Genomic DNA, 18,658 nt, shown 5'->3' with positions numbered 1-18,658 from the left:
AGCATTTCGTCCATACATTATATAGGTTATATATAAAATATGTATTTTATATATATATAAGGGCAAGACTCTCCCCTCTGCCACAACTTGGGGTCCACTTCACACAACCTGATAATAAGCTATTAATAAAACCATTAGCAAAGACCAAATCTGTGAGGTTTATTTGTGGCTCCCTCTTTCATGTCCCAAAAGTTACCAGACACAAATAGCTCTCAACAGTTCATGTTTCATAGAATCTCAACCTACTGTGGGTCTTGCCAAAGTTTTAGGGAGGAAGCTCTGGCTGAGCAGAGGGGAGGGAGGCCGGCCTCAAGTTCACTAGTTCATCCCCAAATGGTTTGGAGTGAACATTCCGTATTACCCTTGGTGAAACAGCAGCAGGAGGTGTATGGGCACCAGACAGCCCCAGGGTTCAGGCTCCTGCTGGTGCTGGGCCAGCTCCAGCCCTCTGACAGCACCTGGCGGTGGCACAGCTTTTGCAGTCCCCAGCTCACCCGGCACTGGGGCTCTCCAGGTTTCTTCTACAGCTGGGGACCTGCCCAGGGGCTCCAGCCTGGCTGGGGGTATTTAGAAAAGAGAAAACCTGCTGTGAGAGCTGCTGGCAGAGCCAGGAGGCACATCCAGTGCCAGCCAGATGAGCTGTCAGAATTGTCATCCACCACCCGACTTCTCAAGGGCTTCAGTGTGCGCTGCCACTGAGTCAGGATGGCAGCTCTGGCCCCGCTCCACTTGCCCCGTCCCACCAGCCGGAACTGGTAGGGTGAGCAGGGCCCAAAAAAGACGGCCAGGGCCAGCTGGGGGTCTGTCAGGAGCAGCCTCAACACGCTGGGCTTTACACCAGCACATGCAGCGATTTCGTCTGTGTAGCTGATAAAACTCATCTTCAGGTTTTCCCTCTCGGATGGATTCCTTTGATGGGACATAGGAAATGAAAGTCAGATGGCATCATCCTATCTCAGTCCCCAGCTCCATGGAAAGCAAAAGCATCAGGCTCAAACATCAGGTGAGCCCCAGTCTCTGGGGCAGAGCTCTTTCAGCCCCAAATAAAGCTAAAGGCCCTGAAAGAGCCTCTGTGGCTTGGTCCCAGCAGTTACCCAGGGCAGGGGATAAGGAGAAGCTTGTTTTGTCTCTGCAGCATAGTTGTGGCTCCAAAACCAGTTCTAACTTAACAGTACTGTCCTTGTAATGCCACAAGTACCCCTGCTATGTCCTTCCCTGAGGTTCAGGGATTTGGCTGATTTTGAAAAGTAGAGCTGTAGACTTTCAGAGATAGGAATGCCAAGGGGACTGGGAAAATCTGGGAGACGCAGAAAGTGTCCCATGCTGGGAGGGACCTCCAGGATTTTTCTGCTTGAAGCCTTATCTCCCTCACAGGAGGGAGGACATGCTGAATCTGCTTCAGGAAATTTGAAACAGGCTCAAGATTGTTTTCCTTGCACCTCAGGCTTCCATATTTCTGCGTAACAGCATTGTGGTGCAGTCACTGGGGCTCCCGGTCATCATCCCCATGGCTCTGTTATGTCCCAGTTTTGCACCAGTGTCCCATGAGCCAGCCCTGCTCTGCTGGCAGACCTAACCCAGCCTGCAACCCGAGGTCCCTTCCTTGCTCCTGCAAGGCAGCACATCCAGCATCACCCACCCCACGTCCTCATGGACACATCTTGACCTCCTGTAGAATCCCAGTGCCGACAAGGCAGGCTGTTAGCTCCCCCCCACACAGCAGCTTTGTGGAATACTGCCGAAAACTGACACAAACTGTCCCCCACCCACACTGCCCGGCTCCAAGGGGGGTTCTGGATGGGGCTTGGCCCTGAACCCAGCAGTCTCCGACTGCCTGGATTTGGGAGGGAGAAGCCACGAGATGGCACCCTTAGTCTGGAGGAAACCAAACCTCCATCTTGACATGCTGGGGATAAGGACATGGCTTGGAGGCCTGGCAGAGGGGGATCTCCAGAGAAGGAGAAAGAGAGGGAGAAAAGGAGATGGGAAGAGAGGGAAGGTGAGCTGCAGGTCCTGGGTCTTGTCATAAACCGCTCCAGAGCAACTTACGGTGTCTTGTTCCATAAAGGAGCCACAAGAGCATTTCCCCACCTTACTACTACAGGTGGTGAGGTAATAAATGCAGTTGGGGTGTCCTAAGCATGACTGCCATCAGGCCCCCCTTCTCTGAAGATATCCTGACACACAGCACCCATTTCATCCCGAGTGCAGGAGCATCACACACCTTTTGACTGGTGGCTTCCTCTTCAAAACATCAGCCATCATCCTGTTGGGGGGAGGCAGCTTGTTCCAGCCTGAGAACAGAGAAACCAGCGACCTCCAGCAGCACCTTAAGAGGAAATGTTCAGTCCCTTCCCAAGGTCCCAGCACCTTTACTGAGGTGTGGTGAGCAGGTGTGGAGCAGCAGGGATACAGGGATGCAGCTGGTGTACAGAGTCTGCCATGCTACTGATTCCCATGGCCACCATGGAGCTGAAATATGCCCTAAGCTCTGTGGGCAGCAGGTCAGGCTGCCCCAAACCTCCCACCCCAGCAGATCCCCCCATCTCCTACCTGCAAAGACTCCTGTCACCCAGCGAGCCTGCATTTCTGATCCCACCATAATTGAGCCGGTCAGCTGGATCAAGCCAATGATGGCCAGCGTGGGCTTTTCCAGCTGGGGAGGGAAGACGCATTTGTAGAGGGAACGGTTATCGTCAATGATGCTGCGAACAGACTCTTCGAGGAAGGGAAATGAAAAGTTGTAACCCGTGGCAAAGAGCACCACGTCGATGTTTTCTTCGGTTGTCCCATCTTCAAAAACAGCAGAGTTTTCAGTGAACTCCTTCACGTTTGGCTTCAACACCACAGTCCCAGAGAGGAGACAGAATGGCAGCTCTTCATTGATAATTATCTTAAATTTGGAGCTTGGAGGGGGAAAAGAGGGCAGCAGTGTTAGCATCTGGGAGGGACCCAAAATGACTTTTGTGGTGAGAGTTCCTCTCCCATAGTTTGCTATTCCACAAATATTCCCCAGAACTGAAAATTGAGCATTTCATGCCATAAAGACTGCCTGATCACCCAAAAAAAAATCAGAAAAAATACCTTTTGCTGGAAGCCAAGCCATAGTTTGTGTGGTTGAACCATGAATTGAACTTCCGAAACCTGATCCTCCTTGTGAGGGCTGATGGAAGAAGCCAGTCCAGGAAGTGGTTGAAGCGGGTGGTGCTGACCATGTCACAGGGGAAGCCATGGTCCGAGACCCGGCTGATGACCCATGTGTTGCTCCTGGTGCTGAGGAACACCTGGGGAGGAAGTCAGGTCTCAGCAAGTTGGTTTTTCCCTGAATGGCAAATCCCATCTCCTGCACTTGAGCCAACACAGAGTTATCCCAAGGGAAGGAGATGGCATCCAGATGAACCAAACAGCTCGTGGTGGCTTCTATAAAGTTTCCACAGCTCCTCAATTGCCAGTCCTCAGGTGGCCCAAACTTCAGGAGTTGCAAAGCTTCTTCAATTGCCCTCAATTGGAAGTGGAATTTATTGAAAAACCTGAGGGCAAAGCTCCCTATGGTACCCTGAACCCCTGGCTCTCATTGTCCCTGTCTGGACCACCATGGAGCTGTACCTTGGCAGCCACACGGCTCAGCTCCACAGAGAGGTCACCACCAGTGTTGCCAATGCCAACCACAAGGACCCTTTTTCCTCGGAAAGCCTCCACATCTTTGTATTCCCGGCTGTGGAGGTGCTGGCCTTTGAAGCGACTTTCAGTGCCTAGGCAGAGAGCAGGATGCATCTCCTACTGCCAGATACATTTCCTTGCCCCAGCCTTGTGCCCAGATCCTCTGCAACCCCCAACTCCCCCCCCTCCCACCTCTGCTTGCAGCTGAGAAGCCCATGGAAGTCTTGGCTTCCTGGGTGATGCCACCCTCCTGTACCTCCTCAGCTCAGTCTTGCTTTGCAAATCCTAATGGAAAAGCCTGGATGCATCTTTACAAGGTGTTTTTCCCATTCCCTGAAATGCCCCCCACCATTTCCATGGGGCCAGGGTCCTGTCTGCTCCAGTGGGGGGCTTCATGGAACAGGCAGGCTTGTAGAGGAAAATACAACCAGGGGACCCATGGGTGCTGGGGGAAACCGTGTGGGGCAACCCCAGCACACCCCACTGCTGGGACAAGGCTTACCTGGGAAAGAAGCCAATGGCAAGTAGGGCTCCTGGTAATGGCCGGTGCAAACCATGACGGCATCGAAGACATGGGACTCACGGACACTGCCGGTCTCGGTGACCACCTCCCACTGGCCTGAGGTGGTGAAATCTGGGCGCTTGCTCACACTGAGAACTGTTGTCTTGCACCAAAGCCCAACAAAACACCATGTGTCAGTGATCACACCATGTTTCGGAGAGGTGCCTATGAAAGGCTGGGGCTGCCGGGAGCAGGCTGGGTCCCTGGGAAGCTGCATGTCACCTCTGAAGCTGTTAAATCCCACCCTGTACCTTTTTCCTGGTGATGGCACTGGGGGGCAAGCCCATGTTCAAGCAGCCTTATTTAAAACACGGGGCCTAAAGGCTGTGTGCAGGATGCAAAAGGCACATGGTCCTTGTGGCCTGGCAGCTGGCATTGTCCTGTCCCACCTGGAATCTGCAGCTACTGATGGCTCCTCTCCCCAAGGGGTTTGGGATCCCTGCTCACCTGGAAGCGTATGTGCCGCAGGAGGTCGAAGTGCTGGGCATACATCCTGAAGTATTCCAGGACGAGGCTGTGAGGCAGGTAACTGGGAAAATCCTCCGGGTAGGGGAAGTCGCTGAAGCAGGACATCTCCTTAGAGGTGTTGGTAATGATTGAGCGGTACACACTGACTCTGCTATCATCCGTGGAGTCCTGTGTGAAGCCAGTGGTGGTGTTTCCAGGTGTATAGGAAGGACTTTCTCCCCATAAAGTATATGAGTATTTTTCTTCTTTATATTTTGGTACAAAGAATAAACCAGGACTAGCACCTAGTGACAATCATTTCTGCTCCCTCCATTTCCTTCTCCATCTTAGAGTCAGGAGGAGCCCCATAAGTGGGATCAGGAAAGCCCCTGATAGCATGACCACCCTTTTGTCTTTGCTGTAGTCAAAGAGAATCCAAGGGAGGGGACAAACCTGGGGACAAACCCAGAACACACTGACCGTGTAGCGCCAGATGCCGCCGATGTCCTCGCTGCTCTCGAAGCAGATGGGATCCAGCCCCTCATCCAGACAGCACTTGACAGAAACCAAGCCCCCGACCCCTGCCCCGATCACGGCCACACGCCGGACCATGCTGGCCTGCAGCAGGCAGTGGGCTGGTGTGAGAGCAACTGGAAACACAACAGCCCAGAGATCAGCAGAAATGCCAGTCTCTTCTTCCCATCCCCAGCAAAAAACCCCATGTCTTCTCTGGCTGCAGGTGAAGAAGTTTTCCATGAAGGAAAACTGTTCTTGAAGAAAGGCATGGCCAGCTCCTGATTCAAATGCTGTGGACAGATTCTGCTCATTTTCCTTCCTGCTATGGTAAGCCCACAGTGGGGGTCCAGGAATTCTCCTCCTTCATGGGGGGAAAAAAGGAGGCACTTTTAAACCTCATTGTTCCACTGCTTAAATTTATTCCCTTTTCCAGCCCAAATCAGGGCATGCAAAAAGTTGCAGCTATCTTCTGCCGGCATAAGGTGATCCTCCTGAAACCTTTATAAGAAACAACTCCAGCTAAGCTAGCTCGTTTTCACGCTTTCCTTTTTAATTTCCCATTAAAGAGCAATCTCTTGAAAACAAAAAGGGTTTAAAACCAGAAAAAAAGCAAAGCAATGCCTGACTGAGCAGGAGCACGGCGCAGCCATTCAGAAGTCAGACAGCTCTGTAAAAGCACGGCTGGGATTACAGGATATACAAAAGGTAAGAAACCCGGGAAACACTGGGTATAAATGGGAGGAACTCAAAGCTGGGGAGTGTAAACTGAGCTGCACAGAGCTTGACTGGAAAGCAAAGAAACTAGGAAAAAATGAACCCATATAAACTTTGATTAGGTAATAAACACTCCTACTACAGAGTCTGCAGAAAGAGTAATTTATAACTTTTTTCTATCAGTTTTTTGTCAAAAAGTAAATTAACATAAATGGGAACTGGAGGGAACTGGAGGAAACTGAAGAAAGGGAAAAATGAGGGAGGTGCAAAAAACCCTTTGGCATCTGAAAGCCCAGCCTGAGCCACTCCTTGATCTGCAGGAACAGGGCACAACATGCCCACAGTTGCCTGCCTCATTTCTGAAGCCTTCTTTGGCTTCAGGAGAGGGTAGACAAGCTCAGGGTGCTCAAGTCACCCCCCTTTTCCAGCACCACCTGCAGGTGGTTTTACTCCAGAGGGTCCTTGCAACACCCCTCCCCCCCCCCACCAGCAGTGAATGCCAAAACCCTGGAGAGCTGTCTGCCCACTTTTTTCTCTCCCTCTGGGAATTTTTGACCACCTTAACTTTTCTTCTTCTGCAAAAACCCATCCAAGAGAAGCGAGGAGCAAACCTTGCAGGAGAGTGCTGTGCCTTAGCTGCTCAGATCTCGGCCGAATTTCCCTTGAGTTTCTCTTGCTGTGGATTGGAAAGGAAGGCTGAAGTCCAGGCAGCTCGCCACGGCTCTTGCACCACTGACCTTTACACCTGCATTCCCCCGCCCCGTGTGCCTAAATGCACTGGAAGAAAGTTCTCAACCTCCCTGCGGCAGTGCCAAGTGAAAATTCAGATGATAATCCCAACGGGAACATGCTTGCAAGGACTCCCACGCTGTAACTCGTCATTGCTCCAGCCCAGGCAGCAGCATGGGGTTGTCCTGATCAATCCCCTTTTGTGGTGCCTGTGCTGGGCATGTGTTCACTTGGCATCCCCAGGAAATCAGTAAAACATACTCCTTTTGCCAGCAGACAGCATGGAACACCATGCAGCCTAATTTGGGCGGGGTCGATTAAAGTCCTTTAACCCCAGTTTTGTGAGTTGCCCATAGCAATTGGTGGCACAGCCCCAACTCAGACACGGATTCCCCCCTCCCAGCTCTTCCCATGCACACAACGAGAGGACGGGGAGGCACCTGTAGCACACTCCTGCCATAGCCACTGAGATTTTATTCATTTAAAGTCTCTCCATGCACAAAACAAAGCCTAAGGATTATCCAGTGGTAGGGCATGCAGGGAAGCAAAGCCAGGAGTGCTCAGCCCCACAGGGTACCCACCCCAGACTCAGGTGTGACAAACCACCACAACCAACCGGTGCCCTTTCACTGGAAAGATGCACCAATTCAACCCAAACTGAGATTTTGGGGTCACAGTGTTTAGGTTTGGAGAAAGGGACAGCGTGACCCATATACACAGCCCAGATAATTCCTGGGCACCTTTTCTCCTTTCCACCTGTGACACACAATGCCACTTTTGCTAGTCTTGTCCTCACTGTATCCCGTCTTGTGTGATTCAGGCACAATTATGCCACAAATCCCTGCTCTGCTCCTGGCAGCAGGCAAGGGAGCAGAGGGGCAACAGACACTTGGGCGAGGCTGCCATCCCTGGCTAATGGGGTCTGCAAAGCTGTGCTTGGGGTTAAGCTGGAGCAGAGAGAGGTTTGTGTTGCAGGTTGCAGGTTAAAGTTTGTTGCCATCTACTGAAATCCTTTTCCCCAGTCCTGTGGCACACCTGAGATAACATCCCCCAGGACAAAAAAACCTCAAACAACAATGAACAAACAGGCTCTAAAAGCTACTGGAAAGCAAAAATCACAGCAGCCAGGAGCAGGAGGAATCCCACCACAGTCAGAAGAGAAGGGAAAGAGCTGGAGGAGGCAGCAGGGACTCTCGTTCTTGTGGGCTTCAGGACACGGTCCCACTGGGTGAGGATGGCCTGCCGTGCCCCCTCCCAGCGCCCAGGACCGCCCAGTCGGTACTGGTAGGGGGAGCAGGGGCCAAAGAAAATGGTGAGGGCCAGCCGAGGGTCTGTGCAGAGCAGCCCCAGCACGCTGGGCTTGGCACCAATGAAGGAGGCGAGCGTGTCCAGGTAGACCAGCCACTCGGTTTTGAGGACTTCATCAAAGGTCAGACCAAACCTTAATGAATCAGAGAAGAAGAAGAGGCAGGAGAAAGATTGGTGTCAGCAGGGCCTAGAGGAACTGGAGTGCAGGTCCTCTGCATCCTTGTTGTTATTGCCTCTGGGTTCCTTTTAGGAAAGGAGTGGATGCACATGCAGTGGGAACCAGATCCTGTCCATGACACAGCACCTGTAAAGTGATGCTGGCTCATGTCAAGCACTCAGTCTTTCACTTTGTTATTCACGAGTTCCACCTCTTTCCCCCCTTCACCTTGGAGAGTCTTTGTTAACAGACTTTGGCAAACCACTTTTGAGTTTTTTTCAAAACAAACAAACAAAAAGCCTAAACCCAAACCCCTTTGCTTTCTGCAGAGAAGTCATGTGCAGCATGAGAAAGGTGGCACACTTTGATATCCCTCATATACATTTCCACCAAGTATTGCACAAATACACAGTGACCTGGAGAATTGCTTCCAGTTCACCTTTTCTGCAGAATTCGCAGCTTCATGTCCCACCTTCAGTGGGCTGAAAAAAGCCCACATCCATTTAGCCTTGTATTGCACAGCCGCTGTTCTGTGCAATTCTGTATTTCACTCTTCTATACATTGTCTCCTTTAGCTATTTAAGTGAAGCATCCAGTTTCCTGGGATTATCTCATTCATTCCCTAATCCTTCTTAGCCTTTTGCCAGCCTGTGAACCACACAGCAGTGTGCTCAGATACCTGTTCACACTGAGCCAGGTCTCCCTGCCGAGAGATGAGACAATCTGTGTGTTATCCTCGTTGGTTGTGGGTTGGCCTTTTTTCCCCCCCCAGCTGAATTACTTTGCATTTATTACCATTAATTTCTCTGCCATTTTACGTCTCGGTCCCTGGGGATCCTGGCACTCTTCCCCAACTCCCAAGCAAGCTTTAGTCTTGAGTACCCTGAATTCATTTCTTCCTGTCACCAATAGGCAAAATATCAGTGTAAAATCAAAGGTTACATTGGCTCGATGTGAGTGAGTAAAGGGGAAGCTGCATCTGGGAATCCTCCTCTCTCCTCTGCCATACGTACAGGGAACAGGCACGGAGGGAGAGCCTGTGTGTTGCTGCCCCAAAAACTCCAGGGATTTTTCAATCCACCACGAAACCTTTGGGGCTCTGGGGAATGACTTACCATCGGACTTGGTTTTTCTTCTGCTCATTTACTTCCTTCTCCATGACAGACTGGGAAGGCAACTGACACAAGCCTGGAAAAGAGAGGAGAGCATCCTGCCGAGTTCACCTCCTGAGGGGGAACTGTGAACTCTTTCAGTGATGCAAAATGTGGGAATCCCTTGCCTGGGAGGGCAGGAAAGTCTCATTGCTTGCAATTTGTTCAGCAGTGTCACTCCTGCCAGAAGCCAGCCCTCCATAATATTCCAAATTAACCCACACCTTTTCATTCACCCACACCTTTTCCTGCTCTCACAGATGTGTGCTGTCAGGGCACAGGCAGCTGATGTGGGTTCAGATGGGCTGTGCAAGCCCCAGAGAGGATCATCCCGAAGAGAAACCCCAGAGCTTCTCATCTCTGTGGAGTAGTCCTTACCCAGCCCTCCATGGGGTTATTCTTATTATTTTTATTAAAAAACCCCAAACAAAATACGAGCAGGTTTCTTTCCTGACTTATGTTGCTGTAGCTTAGCTGAAGTGAAATAACTTGGGAAGTCTGAGCCTTGAAAATGCTCCCTTGTCTGCTCTGAAGTGAACTTCTTAGCTGTGGGATCTCCCTTGTGGGAGGGACCATACGTGTCCAGTCTGAGCTGCATTTTGGGACACAGGAGGGCTCACATTTGCTCCCCTACCTTTGAAGACACGGCTCACCCAGCGTGCCTGCATCTCTGCCACGGGCATGATGCCTCCTAAGGGCTTAATCAGCCCAAGGACAGCCAGGGTGGGCTTCTGCAGGTGGGTTGGGAACACGTATTTGTAGAGGGATGCGTGCTTGTTTTCCACCATGACAACCGATTCCTCTAGGAATGGGAAGGAGACATTGTAGCCTGTGCAGAAGACAACAACGTCAATGGGCTCCTCCTCAGTGCAGTTGTGGAAAACAACGGAGTTGTCCTTGAACTCCTTCACGCCCGGCTTGATGGTGATCCTGCCTGTCAGGATGTAGCTTGGGAGGTCGTCGTTCAGCACGGGCTCACGCACCAGGCAGCTGTGGAGAGCCAGGGGAATGGGAGTCTCTGAGAATGGGAGACCACAAACAAGCCCTGCCAGGGCCCCTGCTCCTCTTCCCCCACGGCCCACCAGCTCACACCTCCTGGTGTCATTTTCTCTGAGCAAACAGCCCTGCCCCCCACCTCCAAACAATAACAGGTTTCCCCAATGTCACCCTGTCCCACAGCATGAGTGATTTGCGGACATCTCCTGCCGCCTTCTTCCCTTCACCCAGTTACTCCTTGAATCATCTCTTTTCAGAACTGAACCATGCTTTAAGCCTTCCTTCTCTTTTCCCAGGGACCCTCACGAGAAAAACTCCTCTGGGCCTTCCTAGGCTTTTCCAGCGTGCCCAAACTCTCACCACTTAAGGGAGCTACAGCTTATCTTCTCCTGCTGGGCTACAAATTCCTCGTTGGAGATCACTAACATTGGTGGATGTTAGTTGATGAATATCTTCTCCTGCCCACACCACAAGCCCATCTGCATGGGATAGAAGCCACCAAGAAGTACCTCTTCTCTGGTTGAAGGCCATAGTTTTCATGGTTGAACCTTTGGTTCAGCTTGTAATTAAGCAACCACCATGGAAGGGGTCTGGGGAGGTTGGTTTTGATCAGGCTCATAAGGCGAGTGTTTAAAACCATATCCCATGGGTAGCCATGCTCAAACACATGGCTGAGCAGCCAGGATCCTCGAGTGGTGCTGATGGTCACCTGGAAGAGAAGAGTCAATGGTTCAGGTGATGAATTTGCTGCTTTTCCTTTGTAAGGTAGCTCAGAGGGGCATGGGGCAGACAGCTGTGCAACAGAAAAGCAGCAACAGCATCTTTAAGACCTCCTGGCTGCTGCTGGTGGAGATGAAACAAGAGACAAGAGAAAAACCAGCTTGCTTTCAAGGTAGGATTTTGACCAAGAAATTCAGGCTCAGAAAGGCTATTTGTACACCATGTCCCTACGGTGACAGTACACGGAGCCGTTGTCCCCAGTGTCCCCCTCCCCACACCCCGGGGATAGCTGGGTGGTGGCACCTTTGCAGCTACACGACTGGCCTCCACTGCGATGTCCACTCCTGAATTGCCCACGCTTGCCCTGGAAAATGTCAGGATGCTTGTACTGCCGGCTGTGGAAGTACTGCCCTCGAAACCTCTCGATGCCTTGGGAAAGAAGAAATGAAGCTTTTAAGTACTTGAGCATTTGTGGGGTTTGTTGGGAGAACTGGTGCAAAAACCCAATCCAGATGGCAAGAGCAAGGAAGTGCAATCACTGGCCACCAGGGACTTGGGGAGGTCCAGCCCTCTGTCCCATGCAGACAGAATTGATGCTTCCTCTCGAAAATGGGTTCTCAGAGACAAAGCCTCTGAAGCATGAGAATGTATTCATGCCAGCAGGTTTGGAAAGCAGAAGCAAGAAAAGGAAGGGAGGATTTTCCCCAAGGAACCCCTAAAACTTCTCTCCCCAGCCCCTGGAAGCAGGTAACTACAAGCAGCCTTATACTGTACCGGGAAAACAGTGCAGGGGGAGGGATGGCTCAGAGAAATTGCCGCTGCAAACCATAACAGCATCAAAGACATGGGATGTCTGCTTCCCACCCGCCTCTGTGACCACATTCCACTGGCCCGTGGTGGCAAAGTCAGCGTGTTTACGGATACTGACAACGGTGGTCTAAAATATGGAAGTGAAGCAAAGTCACCACCAGCACCCAGCACGGGTGGGGAGCAGGGCCGTGCAGGGCACCCATCACTCACCCCTAATTTGATGTGCTCCCGGAGGCTGAAGTGCTCAGCGTAGCGCTGGAGGTAGTCCAGGAACTGGGCATTGGGCAGGAACACTGGGAAGTCCTCAGGGAAGGGGAAGTCGGAGAAGGCAGACATCTCCTTGGAGCTGTTGCTGATGACTGACAGATAAAGGCTTGGCCGGCCGGCCTCAATGTGCTCCTGCCGTGGCACGCCGGGGTGCATCAGCCCAGGCTCCCCTGGACTCAGGGAGTGCAGCTGGGACAGCAGCAGCAAGCACCCAGCAAGCTCTCATAGCCCTTCCACACCCACTGGAGCCCAACTCAACCCTCTCCCCAGCCTGCAAAGCTGCAGCTCCCGAGGGGAGGAGGACAGGAACCGCTGGCTCACCGTGTAGCGCCAGAGCCCCTCGATGTCCTGGCTCTGCTCAAAGCATGTGGGCTCCAGCCCCTCGTCCAGGCAGCACTTGGTGGCTGTCAGCCCGCTGACACCCGCGCCCACCACGGCCACTCTCATCCCTCTGGTCTCTACTGGGATCCTGGGCTGTGAACAGGGTTTAACCTGGGAGAAACCTCACAGACAATCATCACACTCTCAGGGGGCAGCTCCTGGCATACCCTCTGTATTTTTTTGGATTTCTCTATATGCTACCGCCAAACTTCATTCCATTTACCAGCACTCTGGGCTCTTCATTTACAAGTTAGATTGAACGTCTTAAATATTTTTTTTTCTTTATTTTAAAAATCTATCCACTTTCACAGTGCACTCCCTGGGCTGCTTCCAAACCCCTGCAGCTGCCCTGGAAACTGGCTTTGAAAGAATGTAATTGAGCCACAATTCACTGCCAGTTTTTGTTTACGAGCTGTGTTTAAACTATCCTGCCTTATCAGACTTGCAAATATTTGTATTTTATCTTTGGATATCTGCCTCTCTCAGAAAAAAAAAAAAATGCACTGGGACCGTTCAGTCTCTGCATCATTGACAGGGTCCCATCACCCATCCCCAGGGAAGATGACGCTGACTTTGACATGGCTATTGAGGCTGATAGAGGGGCTATAGGTGTGGCACACCTTTGATTTAGGATACTTTTGTTTCCCTTGCAAGGCTGAAAGCTGGAAAGGCAACAGCCCCTGGATTGACGTCCAGCCCTACAAAGCTCCCAGGGCTGCAGTTAGGATGATGGATCCAAATTTTTCTTGGTAGCACCAGGCAATAAAACAAGGGGTGATGGCCAGGCTCCGTGGCTTGGCTGGACAATGCCAGAGCAGGGACCCCCACACAGGTGCCTTGGGGGTGCTGCTGCAATCTGTGGTTTAACCCCAGGGCTGGAGGGAGCACCCTGCTCAGCTGAGTTACTAATTCAACATAGCAGGATGTCACTACGGGTGGTACTAGTTCCTCTGCCCTGAGAAGTGCTTTCAGCTTCCACCAGACACAGAGGAAGGTGTATTCACCAGGAAAAAGAAAAAAAGGTCTTCAGTAAAAAAATGGGATTGGACACAGTATTTTCTAAAACCCACCAAATTCTCCAGAACTATTTCAACTTTCAGTCATAAAGCAACACCTAACGAATACTCTGCTTTCCCATGTTGGAAAAACCTGGGCTTTTTCCTTTGTAAATGAAGAAAGCACTAGCTAAACTAGCTCACTGTTTATGGTCTTGGGGGAGGCCTTTTTTTGCATGGTGGGAGCTAACTTAAATCACAGACACCTCCCAGCTACATATGCTATTTGATTCCCTACCCTCTTGCAGAGAAGCTACAACTAACACACAAAAAACATTGATTCTGCCACCCTGTGCCTGTTGTGCCACACTTTCCACACTGTCCCTGCAAGTATCCAACCCCAGAAGTGCCAAGGTGTGGGGTAGGAAGAGAAGAAAAGGCTTCTCAGCCCCCCCAGGAGCACTTACCTCCAGCTCCAGCCACCTGTGCTCTGTGTCACCTCCGCTGTGGGCAGAGAGCCCCTCTCGCTCCAGATTTATAGGTGAGATGTGGTGCTTTGGCGGGGGCAGGGAGGGCAGGCAGCCACCCCCCTCCCACAGCAGTTGCACAACCCATGTTGTGGGAGGAGTGGCTGGAGTCTTCTGCTGTCCTGCAGCGCTGGACAGCCCAGCTCTTGATCCCCGAAAGGGTGGCAGAGAGTGGAGTGCAGTCATGCCAGGGGACCCGTGGGTGAGAGGGCAGCTCCAGCTGTGGGATCTTTTCACTTGTCCCATGGCTACTTTCCAAAAGGGGGCTGAAGCTGCAGACAAACAGCAGGTGTTTTTCAGGACTTTGCACCCAAGGCACCTTTGAGGAAAGAGAGCTGCTTTTGTGGTCACTGCTCACGGGGCACAGAGGCTGCATTGTGCCATCAGCCACACAAACAGTGCCAGTGCCTGGCCGGAGGCAGCCCATGCAAACTGGGAGAGTGTGAAATGGCCACAAACACCAGTGTACCAAGGTCCCAGGCACAAAGAAAGGGGAACTGTTGGCTGAAACATCAGTGTAGGACATAGAGCCTACCCAGGTATCTCCCAGGAGTGAATGATCATGGAAATGAAGGGGATAAGGGTGGCTTTGGATGGGGCTTTGCCCTCAGATATTCGATATATTTAGGGGGGACTGGTAAGAAAGTATGAAATCCCTGCAAATGAATACAGCTGGACATGGAGATTGTAGAAGCCATGGAGAGACAGTTGATAGAGGACTGAGGCTTTAGGAAAACCAATGTTTAGAAAAAGACAAAGGTATTTGTGCCATGGGGATGACAGCAAAAGTCACTGGGCTCTGCAGAATGAGTGCAGGGGACACAGTCAAAGCTGCCAGCCAGCCAAGACCTCACCTTGTCACTGATAAAGACAGTCCCAGGGCAATGGCCCCAGATTTGATATCAGCTCTTTCAGCAGTTTGAATAACCAAGGAGTCCACAAGGGAGGGGGAGAAAAACCCATCCAAGCTCTGCAGAACAGAGGGTGATAAATAAAGTGTCCAACACAGATGTCTGCTCTGGCCCTGTATTTTGATTTGCAGAGGCCAGTGGGACATGTTTACCAAGGCAAATGGGCAACAAGGCTTGCACATCTTTGACATTGTTGGGATTTGCACAAGCTCTGTCTCCCAGCTCTCCCTCACACTGGACCCTTCTCCAGACACACAAAACCTTGCTCCTGCAAAGATGCTTGCCAGCACTCAGCGAAAAAGAGTAGGGAATCCACTAAGGCAAATATTTTATTCTTTATTTGCTTCTGCTTTTTTTGAGTTTCCCAGCAGGCATTCAAGAGACTTGCCCTTAAAGGGATGCTGTGGCAGCATTCCAGGAGTGCTGTTAGTGCTTTTAGGAGGGCAGTTCAGGGAAGCTTTCTAAAAGAACAAGTTGTTTTTGGCAAAGATGAGCTGCTGGTATAGAAATCGGATGAGATGCCTTTTCTGCAGCAGCTGCCAGTAAGGCTAGCCCCAATTCTGGTGAGGAATCCAGTTCAGAGGTGCAGAACTAGATGCAGTGAGTGATACCACATGAGTATAGGGTAAAAATACCTCCAAAGCCTCACTGCCTTAGGGCTGTAGTGTTCCCCTCCACAAATACCCCTGGCAAGGGTCTGGGCCACGTGTGCAGAACAAAGTATTAGTGGAGATGGACGTGAGATAGCAGGGAGGCAATTAATGTAATTATGCACATGCATGCCCAGGGTGCTGAAAAGCCCTTGTCAGGAAAACACAGAAAAATTCTTGTTGCTTTACTCACCTCTGCTGCTGGCATGGCAGGGGATGGACCCTGCCACACCTTAGGACTCTTTTCTTCAGGGACAGCCTGTGCAAAGCAGAGTAGAGAACAGAAGAGACAACACTCTATTGGGGTTTCGGTGTGGTCTCAGGGCTTGGAAAGCCTTCATGGCCTGGTGTTCAAGCAGAGCCTCCCTTGGTACCCTTGGGCCAGTCCCCCTGAATTTCTGTTGCTGCAAAGACAGGAGCAGACAGAGCCACAGAGATCCCTGTTTCTGATGGGGGGGAGGGGCGGGGGGGAGGGGGGACAGGCTGTCACCCCATCAAGTGGGATCCTGCCACTACCATTACACAGAGAAATTTCTGGAGAAAATGGACTTTCCCCAAGGAATGGAGTGAGGGCAAGTGAGGGCACAAGATGTGAGGAACTGTTTTTCCACTTTCCCTCTACCCAGCCTGGGTCACCAACAGTTCAGTTTGTCCATGTCCTCACATGCTGGGGCACAAGCCCCATTAGATGCCAGGTGTGTATCTGTCATAGAAGATCATAGGAAGATCCAGGACCAGTAAATACCCGGTGGTGGCTGAGGATGAGAACCAGGAATGGCATTCTCATGTGCCTGTCCGTTGGTAAACTCCTTGTTCCCTTGAGAAGCAAAGCTCCCCAGCACTGTGGCACAAGCCTGGGCTCTGCAACAGACTATTTAATCCTTAAAGCAAAAGGAAGGAGGAACTAAATATATCCGTTTAGTCTCAATCAGATGGGAATTCACCTTCTCTCTTTTGCAGAATTCAGTTTCTGCAAAACTCTTGCACCAGTTTTACAATTGCTGTTTAAAATAACACTTTAGGCCAAGGAGGGGCAAATCTCTGCACCAACAAGTCTCAGCACAGCCCACTTTGCTGTTTTCTAGGTTTGTGTCAGCAGCTTTTGGCATGTGCCATGGTGAAGGGGGAAAAGAAAAAGGAAAACAAAAGTGGAGTTTCTTGTTCAGCCAGTCTCCAAGCAAAGCAGGGAACTCAGCACCCAGCAGCTGCTGCTGCCACACACACTCAGGCCTAGATGGGATGTAAGGTTTGGGCTCATCAGTGAAACACATCATTTTCCCCTCTACAATATTATCACTGCCTCCCCTTGCTGTCCAGAGACTTTGACATTTCTTTACTGTCCCAAAGGTGGCTGCTGCCTCCCACTGCTTCCTGCACAGCTGCAGGATAGGGCCATCCATGGAGCGAGTGAAGGCTGCAAGCAGCTCCTGGTGGAAAACTGTATTTCCCCCCCCATTTCTTAGAGCCTGGATTCTGATCTTTTAAAAAAAAAAAAAAAAAAAAAAAAGCTTTTGCTTCACCTCCAAGTCCAAAAAGGCATTTTCCTGCTCAAAACCAAAGACAAAACCCCTCCCCAAGCAGGCTGTTGTCCTGTTTCCTTTACTACTCCCAGCGCATAGAGGGTAATCCCAGTGACAAACACTGGCAGAGTACTTCTGTTTCTGCTTAAACTGAGCTAGATATGTTCAATATCTTGAACTCTTTCTGAAACCTCTTAAAAAAAAAACACTATTAAGGAGACCCAGAGGATGTACTGGAGTAGACATGGGCTGTAGAGTGGCTGTGAGAGAGGGATTTACTTGTTAAGCAAGGAGGTCTCTGCATGGAGAGGAAAAGTGCTTATTCCAACATTTTGGGCAAAATTTAACCTGGTTTAATAAGTCACTGTGTTTTCCAGGCATGTAACCTGGGGAATTTGTCAAGAGAAGACTGGTGCTGTTGTTAAACCTATTGTGTTAATAAATCCTGGAGAGCTGCAGTTTTTAAATCCTTGGGTTTCAAATGTACATTTTACAGCTTCCCAATCCTGATGGACATTTACACCCTCCCTTTATCACCACATCCTTGTGCCAGGACTCAAAGTGAATAAACACACACGTTCCCTGGGAGATGCACCCAAATGTAACACAGCACTAAGGAAGGATTTCAGACCCTCCTCTGTTCTTCTGAGCCATTCCTCAGTGTTAAGAGGTCTGTGCCTGTCATTTCACAGGCAATAAAACACAACTACTGGAGAGACTGTCAGAACAAATAGGACTTATGGTTAAGATAACTTGTAAGCAAAATAACCCCAAGGAGGAGCTGTCTGGAGAGCACGTGGTGAAGGCATGACCAGCCTGACCAGGAGGTGCCTTCCCACCACCAGCAGGTGAAGTCATCCATCAGCCTTTGAGTGCTCTCAAAAACTTGCTCAGTGCAGCTAACCCTTTCCATAAATATTGGCCAAGCTCCCAGGCCAGGCACTTTGAATGCTCCGATTCCTGCTGCCTCTCTGAGAGCATCTCCAGCTGAGGTGCTGCCTGTGGCTGGGCATTCCCATCCCCCAGCACAGGGACACTGCAGAACTGCTACTTCAGGCAGAGAAGTGCCCCTGTACCACCCCAGCATCCCACCTAGGAGCACTTTTGTGCATTTATTCCCCAAAATTAGGGGTTTTAAGAGAACAGTCCCCCAACACTAAGCAAGGCACTGCTCTCAGACCCCTCAGGGGTACCTGGCTGAGAACCAGCACAGGCACTGTGGAGCTGCATTAGCTCACATCAGCTGGCAGACCTTTTACATCCAATAGCTTCACCAGTCCCTAGGAGACAGGATGGGAAGAGACCTTAGGAATGTTGGACCCACCTCCTCCAAAAGCAGCTCTAACTGACCTGGACCACCTTGTTTCCTTCACCTGTTTTAAAAACTTCCGGTTGTAGAGACTCCAGCACCTCCCATACAACTCCAGGCTTGCTTTTGGTGTGGCCATCGAGTCTTCTTTTCTCTCCACATCCAAGCCAGGCTGACATTTGGGATAATTGAGAACATTTTGCAGTGTCACCCCTCCATCAATTTAAATGAGAACTTGATTAATGGGATAGAGGAGCTCTGACTGGCTCATGTCTTGTTAATTGATATGAGAAGCTGGTGAGCATTCACAGGTGATCCTGGATTCTTG

At 50.8% G+C, this 18,658-nt stretch overlaps 2 protein-coding genes across 3 annotated transcripts; both read right to left on the bottom strand.

Moving 5' to 3' along the window:
- Positions 1 to 134: 134 nt before the first annotated feature.
- Positions 135 to 9,278, bottom strand: LOC116448245 (dimethylaniline monooxygenase [N-oxide-forming] 4-like). 2 transcript variants are annotated; one of them, XM_032118385.1, is made up of 9 exons: positions 9,209 to 9,278; positions 5,150 to 5,319; positions 4,670 to 4,858; positions 4,163 to 4,325; positions 3,607 to 3,752; positions 3,085 to 3,284; positions 2,554 to 2,906; positions 2,225 to 2,294; positions 135 to 909 (listed from the first exon to the last, which is right to left on the bottom strand). In XM_032118385.1, exons 1-9 carry the CDS (start codon positions 9,234 to 9,236, stop codon positions 522 to 524), a joined length of 1,707 nt encoding a protein of 568 aa, XP_031974276.1. In that variant the 5' UTR covers positions 9,237 to 9,278; the 3' UTR covers positions 135 to 521. The 2 variants fall into 2 exon arrangements, with proteins under 2 accessions (XP_031974276.1, XP_031974277.1); XM_032118386.1 differs by lacking the exon at positions 9,209 to 9,278 and adding an exon at positions 6,511 to 6,663.
- LOC116448244 (dimethylaniline monooxygenase [N-oxide-forming] 1-like) lies at positions 7,072 to 14,224 on the bottom strand. The gene is given in 10 exon segments (XM_032118384.1): positions 7,072 to 8,069; positions 9,209 to 9,281; positions 9,879 to 10,234; positions 10,750 to 10,949; positions 11,264 to 11,315; positions 11,317 to 11,389; positions 11,735 to 11,897; positions 11,981 to 12,169; positions 12,359 to 12,529; positions 13,881 to 14,224. Coding segments are annotated over 10 exon segments (1,926 nt in total). The 5' UTR covers positions 14,187 to 14,224; the 3' UTR covers positions 7,072 to 7,726.
- Positions 14,225 to 18,658: the final 4,434 nt, after the last annotated feature.

This window comes from Corvus moneduloides, chromosome 9, assembly GCF_009650955.1.
Source record: "Corvus moneduloides isolate bCorMon1 chromosome 9, bCorMon1.pri, whole genome shotgun sequence".
NCBI lineage: Eukaryota > Metazoa > Chordata > Aves > Passeriformes > Corvidae > Corvus > Corvus moneduloides.
Note: the sequence above shows the minus strand (reverse complement) of the source record. Positions and strands in the feature narration are given on the sequence as shown.

Excerpts from the sequence above, each read along its gene's own strand:
- LOC116448245 (XM_032118385.1), bottom strand. The coding sequence starts at position 9,236 with ATGAGCAGAAGAAAAACCAAGTCCGATG. Across the intron at positions 3,753-4,162 it reads GCCATTGGCTTCTTTCCCAG|GCACTGAAAGTCGCTTCAAA; the intron begins GTAAGCCTTGTC and ends CTCTCTGCCTAG. Across the intron at positions 2,907-3,084 it reads GGCTTGGCTTCCAGCAAAAG|CTCCAAATTTAAGATAATTA; the intron begins GTATTTTTTCTG and ends TCCCCCTCCAAG.